This window comes from Erinaceus europaeus, chromosome 1, assembly GCF_950295315.1.
Source record: "Erinaceus europaeus chromosome 1, mEriEur2.1, whole genome shotgun sequence".
NCBI lineage: Eukaryota > Metazoa > Chordata > Mammalia > Eulipotyphla > Erinaceidae > Erinaceus > Erinaceus europaeus.
Window position 1 is genome coordinate 152,585,812 of NC_080162.1, and position 15,295 is coordinate 152,601,106.

General features: G+C 37.9%; 1 protein-coding gene and 1 non-coding gene across 8 annotated transcripts in view; both read left to right on the forward strand.

Moving 5' to 3' along the window:
* The window catches only part of ATP6V1H (ATPase H+ transporting V1 subunit H), a 95,865-nt gene extending 90,024 nt beyond the window's left edge, over positions 1-5,841 (forward strand). For 2 of the 7 annotated variants that reach the window (XM_060198391.1, XM_060198403.1), the window contains exon 14: positions 5,333-5,685. In XM_060198391.1, the coding sequence (XP_060054374.1) occupies positions 5,333-5,472 (140 nt within the window). In that variant the 3' untranslated portion in view covers positions 5,473-5,685. Of the gene's footprint in view, positions 1-5,332 lie in introns of all 7 variants that reach the window. The other 5 variants (XM_060198370.1, XM_060198415.1, XM_060198409.1 and 2 more) reach the window with 4 other exon arrangements.
* A 7,314-nt stretch (positions 5,842-13,155) lies between these two features.
* LOC132542501 (U1 spliceosomal RNA) lies at positions 13,156-13,320 on the forward strand. Its single transcript, XR_009553511.1, has one exon. It is a non-coding gene; the product is annotated as a U1 spliceosomal RNA (small nuclear RNA).
* Positions 13,321-15,295: the final 1,975 nt, after the last annotated feature.

Here is a 15,295-nt window from a genome sequence, read left to right on the forward strand (position 1 = left end):
ACAAAAGAAAAGTTTTATCTAGTAAGGAGAGGTAGAGAAAATAAATGGTTATTTTTTGTTTTTAAAAAATCTTTATTCTTTCAGTGGGTAAGAGCATTTTTAGTTTTATACATATTTTTGGCTGTGTGCATGTGAGTGTGTGCATTTAAGCACTTGAAATAATTGAAGAAAGCTGAATAAAACAGGTTGTGTTAAAAATTAAAAAACCAAGTATACTTTGCATTTACTTAAGAGATATAATTAAATGAAATTTTAAAATTATTTCATGGTTTCCTTTTATGTATGCCACTAAGATACTAACCCATAGCTTGAGAAAAATTGCCATTCCCACCTACTGCTTGGGATTTTATTTTTTTATGTATGTAATGTCTTTTGAGCCGGTGGCCTATAATAATTAGTTCATAGAAAACTGGATCTTAGGAAGAGATAATTGAGCATCAGTAAGGACCCTTGTGGGGGGAGGAGAGGATGGCGTGGCATTTTGTATTCAGAGCTGAGCTCTCCAAAGCTAGCCATAATTGTCTCTTATTTTCCTTCTTTCTCCCTTCTAGGGCCTCAGAATGATATGTTTTATTTCAGTTCATCATCTTGAGAGCAATTGACTGATTTTTCAACTTCCTATCATAATTATGATTTTTCTGAAAATGACATATCTTTGACCTTTCTTTGGGGGTTTTAATGATGGTGATTAAAAGCTTTTAGAAAAATATCCCCTTAACCCATGCTTTTCATCAGAAGTTAGAAGTAGAGGTTTTATTTGGCACAGTAAAAGCAATATTATCCAATATTAAAATAATCTGAGGAAGTTAACACATTACTTTGTTCAAAGACTTGGATTTATCCCCAGTCCTCTTTTTAGGCAGTAAGATTCACGAGTGGTGAAGCAGTAGTGAAGCAGTGCTGCAGGTGTCTCTCTCTCTCTCTTTCTCCCAATCTTCCCCTTCCACCTCAGTTTCTCTCTGCCGCTATCAAAAACAAAATATTTCTATATATACACACTTGTTTTCTAAGTCTTTTGGGAGGCATATTCTGTATACTTAAAGTAAACTATGTCTCATATTTTCTAAACCTTTGTCTACTTTTTTTCTTAAGTATGTAAAAATATGTGTTCTGATATGTTAGCTTATAGTTTTGGTAGAATTGAAGAATAGTAAAATTTATAATAATAAAAATTATTACGTGATAATAAAAATGATAATAAAAATCTGGTAATTTTAATAAAATTACGTGATAATAAAAATCTGATACGTGATAATAAAAATAATAATAATAAAAATAATAAAAAATAATAATAAAAATACGTGATAATAAAAATCTGGTAATTTTTTAGATTGTCAATTGTATTTGTCCCCCCCAATCCTGAATTGCGTGTAGAAAGTCTGGCAACATGTAGATCTTGTCTAGTAGTCAGGCGCCCCTTTCTTAATGTGGAGAATTAGTGGGGTTGATTGCCTACCCTTCCTTTCTTTTTGCTTCATCATGGCCTGCTGCTCCTCACTCTCCTTTTGTTGACTGAGTGAGTTAATTTCCCAACCTGAATTTTGCTTTAGGATGAGGAGTCTTTTGCCACAGGAGAGAAAAGTGATTTACTTTCCAGGTGTTAAGAAAATGACATCTAAAGAGAGAGAGAGACACCTACAGCACTGCTCCACTTGCAGGTTGGGACTAGGGCCTGAATTTGGGTCCTCAACTAGATACACTGCCTTTCATAGGTTAAATCAAGACTATTCTTTGTTTGGTATCTTGTCTTTTTAACTCATGGGCTTGACTTCTCATTTAATCACTTTACCATGCCCACTTGACCATGAAGAATGGTCAATGAAGAAAATAGATTCTTTCACTTAGATTAAATATAGTAATATAAATATTAAAAAGAGACATTTAAGACTACATTAAATCTACATCAGAAAATTTTAACACATATTATTTTATAACTTGACAGTTTCAAGGTCCCCTTTTTCCTTCTGTAGATCTCTATTTACATTTGTAATTATTTGAATCTTATTATTAATCATCATATGCTAAAATGAAATACTTTATCATCATTTGTTGTCTCTGTGACATGTTTCTCACACACCTCTCAGCTGAAAGAACATTTTAAAGATTTCTAATATCTTGACAGTATTTGTTTACTTGTTGGGTAATGATAGAATATGGCAGTTTTTTGGTTCTTTGTACTCTAAATAATATTCTGAGGTTTGTCTTGGTAGCATGGCAAAGTAGTATCTATTCAGAGCAATTTTAGGACAGTGAAATGACAGATAATAGATCATTATGTGTTTATCCAAGTATTACAGAATGCACAGTGTCAGTAATGAACTCTAATGCAAGCTTTCGCATTGGAGCGACAAACATTTGAACAAGGCGACAAATACACCGCTGAGTTGGGGGATGCTGATAATGAGGAGTGTGTGTGTTACCAGGACTGTTTGCCTATGAACAGTCTCTGTACTCTCCTCTCAATTTTGTTGTAAATTAAAAAATTAAAAGAAAAAAGAGCTTTGACCTCCAGCATTGATGATTTGAGTGGCTCCACACATGGCATAGTGTAGCTTAGAAGGATAAAGCTGGCAGTGATACGTAAAAGCCTATTCTTGAACAAAAATGAGGGGTGAAGTAACTCGGGATTTGGATGGTGAAATTTAAGTTTTATAGCTAGTTTTGAAATAATTTGATTATGGCAATCCCTATGGGAAAAATAACTGTTGTTGTCAATTTGTCCTAAATTGCTTTTATAATGGAGTTTGATGCAATTGCTCCTCAAACACACATTTTGGTTTGTTTGGGCCAGAACTCACAGAAGTAGACTACTTTTACAATAAAGTTTTTTTTTTTTTCTTAATTTCATGGATTATTTTTTTGACTTTAGGTAAAGTTAGCCAATGGGTGATTATGAAGCTATTTAGCAGGAAATAAATTGAGGGCTCACATTACGATGTTCCTAACTAAACTCTTCTCACAGCTACATGATACTGTCTTGAACCAGTGGGAGGTAAAATTACCACTATCTGTAATGGTGGTTAAGTGATTAAGATAGTGATCAAGACTCTTGAGTTTTAGACTCAAGCAGGTAGTCATTACACATAACCTTTTCTGCCACTGACTAGCCAAACTGACTCATAGCATATCACTTATCCAGCTCCTTAACTGTAGAATGGGGACTCCTTATTGTGAAGAAGAAATAAGAAAACTGTATGCCAGGCATGTGCTCAGTGAACAGCAGACCCTAAAAGTCAGCACACATTGTGTTATTAAGCACTACTTATTTCTAGACTGAAATCTTTTTAAGTATTGTGGAAGTCGTGTGACTCTTATTTTTGGAATTGAAATGACTCTATAAATTAAATGAAGATGAGATAAAGCGTTGTGCTTTGTACATTATTCAGTTGCTACACAGAAATGTTAACTCACTAGAAATGAAATTTACTGCATACTTAATATTCAAAATCATGATTAAATCCTGTAGAACAGTAGTCTGGGAGACAGCTCAACTTGTAGAGCATCACACTTGCATGCCCGACCTTCCGGGTTTATCCTCAGTGCAAGTAGTGCTCTGGCTTCTTGTTCTCTCATATGTGAAAAGTAAGTCTTAAAAACTGTCGGAATAATTCAATCATAATTAAGCTGTAGTAGGTTAACATTAAAATAAACAAGGCCATATGAAATACCGAAATAATGTTTTCACTTTACCCCATAGAAATATACATCATAAACAACTTTAAAGTCCGTATTGTCTGAGATTGTTTTTACACATTCAGATTAGCACATTTCATTTATGATTTATGATATACCTAGGGTAGGTAAAGGAGAAATGAAATTACAACTCAGTTGAACTTTTAATAATTATAATAAACTCAGAATGATGTGGTATATATAATTCAAGGTCCATTATCATTTTACTGATGAAAATTTGTACAGTGGAAGAAGACTAGAGAAAATAATACAAAATTGATGGTGGATTTTCTGTTGTGTTTCTCAGCAGCTAAGGCAAAAAATAAAAAGGAAAACTCTCATTTTCATAGATGACTGTCAGGAGAAATTTCACTTTTTAAATGTTATGTATGTGAAGTTACAGTTTCTGTTTTTGAATTCTGTCACTGGAGTTACTTTGTGTTTGAATTATATTGGCAAAGTTAGTTTGTTGAGACAAACAATATCTTCCACTACAATTGTAAAGAATAAAAATGTTTGAGCCTTTTGACAGCCTTAACTATAGTGAGGGTTTGGGACTTACTTGTAATGTAATAATGTCCTTCCTGTTGTTCTAAGGGTTAATTAGGTGAGGTCAGTGCTTCCTGTTGTTCTCATTTTTTAATTTAATATTATTTTATTGGATAGGTCAGTGAGAAATTGAGAGAGAGAGGTAGAGAAGGAGGGAGGGAGGGAGGGAGAGAGAGAGAGAAAGAGAGAGAAAGAGAAAGACAAAGGGAGAGTGGGAGAGCATGAGTGCACAACAGACCTGCAATACTGCTTGACCACCTATGAAGGTTCTTTCCTGCAGGTGGGGACTGGGAGCCTTGAAACCTGGTCCTTATGCACTGTAATGTGTGCATTCAACCAGGTGCACCACCACCTGTCCCCTTGAGAATGCCCCTTCTTAGCTCTTGTGATTGTTCTGCGGATGCAGGCTGGCCACCTTGGTGATGGTTTTAGATTGTGCTGTGCAGAGTAAGTGCCCGGTAACATGTAGCTGCTATAGATCTTTAGCCTTTTGTTTTCTCCTGCTGTTATATTCATTCCTGGATGGAGACACTTAAATCCCCCAACATCAGGATATTTGCTTTTTATGTAGCAGGTACTGACATAGACTTATACTTAAGTTGATTTGGATGCTCCTTCTATTGTAGTCATCATAGCAACTCTACATCAAACTTTCACCTAAATAGGAATGTGGGTGTCCTGAGAAGTAATTGCATTGCCTTCTTAGGGCGTGAAAAAGTACTGATTTGTGTGTGTAATGACTTGCTTGTGGACGGCATATAGAGTTTGAAATTTGTACAGTACAGGTGCTTTTGAAATTTGGAAAAGTTAGTTTTTAGGGGCTGTTTTATAATTTTTAGGTATCAAAGGAAGTATATGTGACAGGGCATTTTATGCTTAGATTTAGAGATTCTCTGTTGTTTCATTTATTTAATCTTATTTATTTTTAATAAGAGGGAGAGATACAGAGAGAAAGGTACACAGAGGAAGGACAGAGCACTGCTTATGGTGGTGTGAGAAATTGAAATCGGGACCTCAAAGCCTCAGGCATGAAAGTCTTTTGAAGAATCATTATGCTGTCTCCCCAGTCCTGCTGTTTCAATTCTAATTTGTGTTGCTACTTTATTTTTAGGGAATATCTTGGTAAACAGCTCCAATCTGAGCAACCCCAGACTGCTGCTGCCCGAAGCTGAACTCTGGTCTTTTCAACCTGGACTCTCCAGTCTTCCTACTTCACCCGAGACAAGACACCTAGAGTGGGAATCTCCATAGTTAGAGTCAATCATAAATACATTTTTGTTTTACTTGTAATTTTCTGAGGTTGTGTAGCTTTTGCTCTATGCTGATTTCTGATAAAAATAAAAGTGATTGCGTGCTAAGTTGTGTAAAAGTAGGTACTTTCTGTGTTGAAAATATTAACTGTTACATATACTGCTTGTAATTTCTGTATTTATTGGCCCATGGGAATGAATCTAGTTATTAAAGAATTCTCACTCCAATTTGTGTGTGTGTTTCTTACTCGGAGTTTAACAGAAGCCACCTGTTACTCCAACCAAATTGGGAGAATTGTTGCAAAGTAGGGAATGGAAAATGTCTTAAAATTGTATGTGTGTGTGTATATGTGTGTGTTTCTGTGTCTTATTCATCCAGCCATTCATCCACACATGCACATGGCAGTAATTCTCTGTTAATGTTAAAAAAAAAAACGCTTTAAAATGGTAAATTAAAACTTTGAGACATACAATTTCCCCCCTCTCGTATTAATTAACTAGTGATTTATATGACTACATATTTTACTAGGAGTGTACATAAACACCATTCCCACCACCAAAAGAATGTGACCCATCCCTCCCACCCACTCCCACCCCCCACTGGCCCAGGAAGCTGCATGTCTACTCCTCACCACAGGGTTTTTACTTTGGTGCCCTACTTACAATTTGGTCAGGTCCTACTTTTAGTTTCCCTTTCAGATCTTCTTAGTCAACTTCTGTTGATGAGTGGGATCATCCCATACTCATCTTTATCTTTCTGGCTTAGCTCACTTAACATAATTCCTTCTAGCTCTGTCCAAGATGGGTCAGAGAAGGTGGGTTCATTGTTCTTGATAGCTGCATAGTATTCCATTGTGTATATATACCACAGCTTTCTCAGCCACTCATCTGTTGTTGGGCACCTGGGTTGCTTCCAGGTTTTAGCTATTATGAATTGTGCTGATATGAACATAGGAGTACACACCTCTTTTTGGTTGGGTGTTATGGAGTCCTTGGGGTATAACCCCAGGAGAAGAATTACTGGATCATATGGAAGGTCCATGTCTAGACTTGTGAGAGTTTTCCAGACTGCTCTCCACAGAGGCTGTACCAATTTACATTCCCACCAGCAATGTAAAAGGGTTCCTCTATCCCCACAACCTCTCCAGCATTTGTTGCTGCTGTCCTTTTTGATGTATGCCATTTTTATAGGAGTAAGGTGGTAACTCGGAGTTTTTCAAAACACAAACTGAATCTTTTCAGTATATAGGCTGTGTAATTGATATGCAGACTCTCTCAAAAGCCTAGATCAAGTAGATCAGAAGCAACCAATAGCACAGCTATATACAAGATACTGGGTACTGTACAGCAAACCCTAACAAAAGGACTTTTCAAAGTTAACCCAATTACCAAATAATGTGATGATAAGATTAACTATCGATTGTCTTTTTGAACCCTAAGACAGCAGGAACCTCACATCTCCACTATAGAGCCTCTACTCCCCCCAGTCCTGGAACCCTTGGATAGGGTCCACTTTCCCGTATGCCTCTCCCAATCCATATCAAATAATATTGCATCTGCCAATCACAACCTAACCAACACAACGATGGCCACCTCAACATGCTTCACTTCAGACTGTCCAGAGACTTCACGTGTGGAATGACAACCCTTCAACTTCATTACTTGGGTGAGACCTTTCCTTTCATAGTAAACTCTAATTCCATCTCAGGTGGTTCACTTTCTAACAAAGTCCCAAAACCTAGATATACACCAGTTTCTGTGAGAGAGAGCATATGTTCACACGTATCCGTAAACTACTGCAAAATATATGCCTGAAAGCAGAAGTGCACTAGAGTTTGCAGTGAGTACCCCCCTAATACTTCCTCTCCACTATTCCAAGCTTTGGGTCCATGATTGCTCAACAATTTGTTTGGCTTCGTATGTTAACTCTCTTTTCAGTCACCAGGTTCCAGATGTCATCAGAATGCCAGCCAGGCTTCCCTAGACTGAAGACCCCACTAATGTGTCCTGGAGCTCTGCTTCCCCAGAGACCCACCCTACTAGGGAAAGAGAGAGGCAGACTGGGAGTATGGACTGACCAGTCAATGCCCATGTTCAGTGGGGAAGCAATTACAGAAGCCAGACCTTCCACCCTCTGCAACCCACAATGACCCTGGGTCCATGCTACCAGAGGGATAGAGAATGGGAAAGCTATCAGGGGAGGAGGTGGGAAATGGAGATTGGGTGGTGGGAATTGTGTGGAATTGTACCCCTCCTACCCTATGGTTTTGTTAATTAATCCTTTCTTAAATTAAAAAAAAAAGGAAAAAAATGGTAAATTAACTTGTAATACAGTGCTGTATTGAAAATACTTGTTTATGGAGCTCAATGAAGAATTTTAGTCTTAAGTTTTATTTATTCTGAGATTTTTAATACTTAAAGCCTGTTGTCTTTGAGTAGTTTTGGTTTAAGTATTGCCAGATATTTTGTATGTAGTTATTTTGTGTCTATGCCTCCCCATTTATTTGGAAATGATAGGCCTTCTGAAGGCACCCCTAGCGCTCACTCCTCAGCAGCTGGTCTTCCTGACATCATTTACTTTCATTTTATTTTCACTTTTCATTTTTGGTATTTTTTTAAAGTCCAATTGTTGATTATATGTCATAAGGCTAATGAGCTGTTGACTTGGTAGTATATATATATATATATATATTTACAGGATCCATTGTTATTTCACTTTTGGCAGAGCTATCCCATGTAAATAGTTAAAATGATGGATATGTTTCTCACTCAGTAAGTTAATGTAATTCAGTGATTTTTCTCAAATAGTTGAATTCATTTTTGCTGTGTACATTATTCATTCTTTTTTTTCTTAGCCAAAGGTTTAAAAAAATCTAAATTTCTTCAACATAGGTATTTTTTTACTTTTCAAAAAATGGTAGACAAAACTTTCCTCAGACATAATTCCAATTTTTTTTGCATTAGCTAGGATGAGTTTTCATATTATCACTAGTTTATGAAGTTGGATTTTTTTTAGAGAGGATTTTACTGTTGACAATTATTTATTGGATAGAGATGAGAGAAATCAAGAAGGAGGGGGAGAAAGACACTTGCAGCACTGCTTTACCACTCATGAAGCTTTCCTCCTGCCTATGGGCACTGGGGCCTTGAACCCAGCCCCTTGTAGTAACATGCACTCAACCAGATATACCTGGCTCCTAAAGTTAGATTTTTAAAAGACATTAAACAACAATGACTTATTATCATTATTATTTATTGCCATCAGGGTTATTGCTGGGGCTTGGTACCTTTACTGAGTCTAAGTCTGTACTACTCCTAATGACTCCACCACTGCTGGTACCTTTTCTGTCCTTTTTTCTTCCTTTATCAGATAGAGCAGAGGAAAATAGAGAAGGGGAAGAAAGAAAAACAGCTGCAGAATTGCTCCACCACTCTTGAACAAGTTTTCCTTCTGAGGTTGGGGGCCCAGGACTTGAACCCAGGTTCTCAGACTTGTTGATGTGCTCTACCAGATGTTCTACTGCCTGGCTCCAAACCATCTAATTATTATTATTATTTTATTATTTTAATGTATTTATTTATAAAATGGAAACACTGACAAGACCAGAGGAAAAGAGGGATACAGTTTCCACGACCAAAACTTTGTATCCCCTCAACTCCTCTGATAGCTTTACTATTCTTAAATCCCATGGGAGTATGGACCCAGGGTCATTGTGGGATGCAGAAGGTGAAAGCTCTGGCTTCTGTAATTGCTTCCCAGATGAACATGGGAGTTGACAGGTCAATCCATACTCCCAGCCTGTCTTTCTCTTTCCCTAGTGGGGCAGGGCTCTGAGGAAGTGGAGCTCTAGGGCATATTGGTGGGGTCGTCTCCCCAGTGAAGTCCATTTGGCATCATGGTAGCATCTGGAATCTGGTGACTGAAAACAGTTAACATATAAAGCCATACAAATTGTTGAGTAATCATGAACCTAAAGGCTGGAATATTGCAGATGAAGATTTGGGGTCTCCATTTTGGAAATAGCTAGTAGGTCTATTTTAGGTATATTCCAAAAGGCCCATGACTTCATTAGTTTTTGCCAGAGCCTGGCATCTGATATGCAGGTAGACCCAGGTTATTTTCTGGGGAGATGATGTCATGGCTGGAAAAAGGGCTAGAAAACTGGATCAGGAAAGAGAGTGGCTCCCAAATGTGGGAAAAGTATAAATATTATTGACTGTAAACCCCATTGATTTGATGTCATCTGGAGCCCATATTCAGCATAGGAGCCTATGTGACCTCTACATCCCTGTAGGTCTGAACTTGCATTCTGTGGTCATCAGTAGGAACATTCTGAGTTGTACCAATTTCAGGACCCATCTTCTTCACGTGGTAGAGTATGTTATCCAACGCCCCTTTGGAGGATGGCACATTCTCTACCATTGTTGATCCACATTGAGAGCAAGGTCCTATGGGGACCCCCAAGACGTCCATTATGTTGTCCCTGGTGGAGATGACCAGTGATAATGGAGAGAGGGAACTATTCAAGGTCAGGGCTTATCGTGTTTGTGTGGGAATTCCAGGACTCCCCAACTAGGGCCCTGCCATTTAATTTTTTAAAGTGCGGGTCACCGGAGACCCTATAGTCTTCTGAATTTTGTAAGACCACACTGATTCTCTGAGGTCACATATTTTCATTTTAGGTTGGTCTTGCATCATTTTGCATTTCAAAGTATTAGTCACATCTTTCTGGTAGAGATGGTTAGTCCTTAAGTGCCCCCAGAGTTCTTTTTTTGTATGTGGGAAACAACCCTCCCATGTCCTCAAATTTTCATTACTATCCTATATGTTAACATGAATTACCTTCAGGCACCTTTTTCCCTCTTAGATCTTGATTACATCAAACTGCAAAGCTCTGCACAGCAAAAGGAGTCATCACCAGAACAGACATTCTACAGAATGGGAAAAGATACATACATGTTATATGTTAGTAAAAGGGATAATAACCATGATTTATAAAGAATTAACAAAAGTCAGTAACAAAAAAAAATTGGGAGGAAAAAACAGAACACTTCTTTATTTAATTGCCTCCAGGGTTATGGCTGGGGCTGGCATTACAAATCCACTGGTCTGGGTGGTATATATAATACTTGATAGGAGAGAGAAGTTGAGAAGGGAGGGGAAACAGGGAGAGAGACAGAGATGCCTGCAAACCTGCTTCACTACTCATGAAGCATCTTTGCAGGTGGGGAGTGTGGGCTCAAACCTGGGTGCTTGCCCATGGTGATGTGTGTGCTTAATTGGGTGTGCTGCTGCCTGACTCCCCCGCTCCTTTTTTTTTTTTAATTAGTGATTTACAAAACTGTAAGATAATAGTGGTATAGTTCCATACATTTCCCACCACCAGAGTTATATATCCCATCCCCTCCATTGGAAACTGCAGTAGTTCTTCTAAGGTCACCAATAATAAGCTGACTCTATAATTATATCTCTATTTATACCTATGTCTGTCTGTCTGTCTATCTACCTATCTACCATCTAAACTGCCCCCCCTACATTTTTCAATGGTCCTGCCTTCACGTCATTTCTAGTTCACTCTTCATCTATTATTTCTTCTGGGTATCTTTCCTTTTTTCCTCTTCACTCTCAAATAATAGAAACCTTGCCTGGATTCCTCTGGTATTTTCCAGATTCATTCCCCTTTCATTGATGGCCCAAACATTTTGCAGGTCCTGGTGGAATGGAGGTACAGATCCCTCTAGTTCACTTCCCCTATTGTTTATACCTCTGGGAGTATGGACCAAACTTGATATTAAAAAGTGTTTAAAATCACTAATCATTAAAGAAATCAAATCAAATTGAGTGGGATCATCCCATACTCATCTTTGTCTTTCTGACTTATCTGACTTAACATAATTTCTTCTCACATTCTATGCTATGACCACAGAATGCAAGCTCAGACCTATGGGGATGCAGAGGTTACACAGGCACCTGTGCTGAATATAGGCTGCAGATCAGATCTATGGGGTTTACAGTTAACAGTATTTATATACTTTCCCATATATGGGAGCTACTCTCTTCCCTGATGTAGCTTGCTAGTCCTTAAGAAAACTTAATAAAAATCATTTTTTATTCTATGTCAGAGTAATTGAGATTAATTTTCATATAATTAAAATTTAAATAACTGTGCAATCTTTATCTGTCAAATCTTGGAATATGCAGATCCAGGCTTTGATGCTTTTGAGTTATTTGATAATTGTTTAAAAGACTCTTCTCACTTTTTGCCTTTAAAAATGAGACTATCTGAGACTCAGTTCTGAAACCTTTCAAAGTTAGTAGGTGTCAAAGTTACTTTCCGAATCTGAACCTTATCATGAAATTACTTTTTAGTTCAAAATTTCTCTTTTATTTTGCTGTACAAAATGTTCTGTTCTGGCTAAGAGCTGTAACTCTCAACTTTCTGAACAAGGCTCCAATGGAAAATTTAGTTGGAAAGAAGAGTGTCATGTTGTTTCAACATTTATGCAAATTTCACATTAAGTTCACTTTCGGTTCTTAAAGAGTGCTGGTGATGTGATACTGATTCTAGATGCTTTCCCTTCTCGTAGCTATATCTGTCTTTATCTTTCTCTCAAAGGAAGAAAGAAAAGAATTAAGGAATTTGGCTGAAAACTGAGTCACTGCACAAAGATCACAGCATAACTGTAATATGGGTCAATATGTTTGCAAGAAAAGCACAAATGTTGCAGAGGCTAAAGTGGAATCAAACTCCTACAAGGTTCTCACATTCTACTTCAAGTGGCATAACATTCAAACAGACTGATAAACAAAGAATACATTTTTAGTTCCCTAGGACAACTTCAGAAGCAATAAACCAAAACTAAGTGCTATAGCTTAAGAGCAATTAGTAAGGATAAAATGGAATACTGAAAATATGTGATTGCTCAGGAGAAGGGAGAAAAGGAACACACAAAGGAAATGGAATACAGAGAAAATGAAAAACGACATAGGCTTAACCCAACAGCAATGATAATTGTATTCACGGTCAGGATCTGAACTCCCACTGTTTTACCTTCACTATTTTAGCTGTTCAGTGCCACCACCTTGCTCTTCCTTTCAGCAGCTAGCAGAATATTCCTGTTGCGCTTGCTGTCATTTCTTTTGCTCTCTTTGTCTTTTATATTTTCTTTGATAGAAAACATTTTTAATCCATTTTTGTCATTTAAACAAATTTTAAGCCTTTGGTGTATGGTTAAGAGGAAGAGATGATTGTGTGTGCTCTGTTGACTGGGTGTCACAGAGATGTTAGTTTTATTTTATTTTTTATTGTCTATTTTATTAGTGATTGTGGGATAAGAGGGGTACAATTCCACATAATTCCCATCATCAGAGTTTCACATCCCATCCCTTCCATTGGAAGCTTTCCTATTTTTTATCCCTCTGGGAGTATGGATCCAGGATCATTATGGGGTGCAGAAGGTGGGAGGTCTGTCTGGCTTCTGTAACTGCTTCTTCTCTGGAAATGGGTGTTGGCAGGTCAGTCCATACTCCCAGCCTGTTTCTGTCTTTCCCTAGTGGGGCAGGGCTCTGGGGAAGTGGGGTTCCAGGATACGTTAGTGAAGTCATCTGCCCAGGGAAGTCAGATTGGCGTCATGGTAGTGTCTGCAGGTTGGTGGCTAAAAAAGCATTAAGATATAAAGAAGAATACTTACCTGGCAGGGGAAATAACCATGATTACGAAGGTGGTTTTCCCAGGGCGAGGCTTATCCATTGTACTCTAGATGTGCTGACCCCTGCGATTTCCCCAAATGTGGGAAATTGGACTGCATAATTTGTGGTAGTGGGGAACTGTGTTTGCGCTTTCCCCTGGCTTAAAAAAAAGGGGGAAAAAAAGAGACAAGGCAGAACAAATTGTTTAATAATCAGAAACCTAAAGGTAAGAATATAGTAGGTGAGGTTTGGGGTCTTCATGTTAGAAGTAGCCAGAAAGTCTATTTTTTTAGGCATATTCCAAGGGACCCATGGCTTTACTATTTTTTCCCTGAGCCCTACAGCTAACATGCAGGTAGGCTAAAGGTATTGTCTGGGGGAGATGGTGTCAGAGTTGGAAATAGGACCAGAAAACTGCATCAGGGAAGAGAGTAGCTCCCAAGTATGGGAAAAAGTATATAAATACTGTTAACTGTAAACCCCATAGATCTGATCTGGAGCCTATATTCAGCACAGGTACCTGTGTAACCTCTGTAGGTCTGAGCTCACATGCCATGGTCATAGCTAGGAACATGGTAGGCTGCACTCATTTCAGGACCAGTCTTCCTCAAGTGGCAGAGTATGTTAACCCAGTCTCCCTTTGGAGAGTGGGGAAGTCCCTATCACTCTTGTTCTACATTGAGGGCAAAGTCCTGTGGAGGCCCACAGGAGGGTTTATGATGTTGTTCCTGATGGAGATGACCAGTGATGGTGGAAAGAGGGATCTGTTAGAGGTCTAGGCCCATCATATCTATGTGGAAATCCCACGATTCCCTGACTATGGCCCCAGATTATGGTGTGGCCTGGTAGTGACCAAAAGGGTCATAATTAGAGTGTGCCAGTCTCTTGCCCTTATCCAGCTTTTGTAGTCCTTATTTCGTCTGGCAGGGTTAGACTTAGAGTGATTGAGGGAAGTGAAATAGGAAGTAGGTGAGGAGAGTATATAGGTCTAAGTAGAATATATTTGATTAAGTACTTTATGGTGTCTTTTTTTAGGTCTTTCTAATTACTTGCTATAGTTATTGAGTCACTGAAGATCATTGCACACTTTTACTTAAGGTATATATATTTCCCCTAACTTATGGATACATGTGTGCATGTACCCTAATCTCCTAGACCCTGGTCTATATCTAGGTTCTGTAACTTTGTTAGGAGGTGTGCCACCTGAGATGGAACTAAGGAGTCCTATGAGCTAGGAAAGGTCTCACCAGAGTATTGGAGCTGGAGGGTTAACATCCTATGCCTGGCATCTCTGGACACAGTCTGAAGTGAAACATGTCAGGGTGGACTGGTTGCATTGATTTGGTTGAGATCAGCAGAGGCAGTATCAAATGGTATGGACCAAGAGTAGCATGAGGGAAAATGAGCAAAGTCCCAGAAGCTCCAAGACAGGGAGAAATAGAGGTTTATACAGAATGAGAAAGTTTCCTTGCTGTTTTTTAGTTTAAGAAGGTAATTGATAATTATTGTTGTAACCACATTATTTGGGAACTTGGTTTACTTTGAAAATCCCACAGTCCGGATTCACTCTACCATACAAGACAGTACTGTGATTTATGCCATTTAATGCTATTTACAAATAACTATATCTTATATACTGATAAGACCAGTTGCTCCTGGTCTAAAATTATAGGTGATTTAATATTTCAAAAAAGTTATTGTTAGAAATGCATTAACAATTTAAGCCCAGTGTTAAAATTCAATCAGTTTACTAATTTGAAACCTTAATTTCTTAGATTGATGGAATATATACTCAGAATTGAAGTCTATGCATTAAAAAGCTTGAGACATTCAATCTAATTTTCCCCTCTTACATTGATTAAATTGTGATTTATAAGACTATATGTTAATAGGAGTATATGTTTAATACCATTGCCACAACCAAAGGTCCCTCCTTTCTCTATTTAATAGTTTGGGCCCTCTTATCAAAAAATATATGCATTTTTATTTATTTTTATCATTTTATTGGGAGTTTAATGCTTTACGGTACAGCTGTTGACACATAGGTGAAAGTTCTCATCTCACCATGATAGGTGTCTGCAAAACATTTTCACTGCAGACATCAGTTCTTTTCCATCATCATGCACCAGGACCA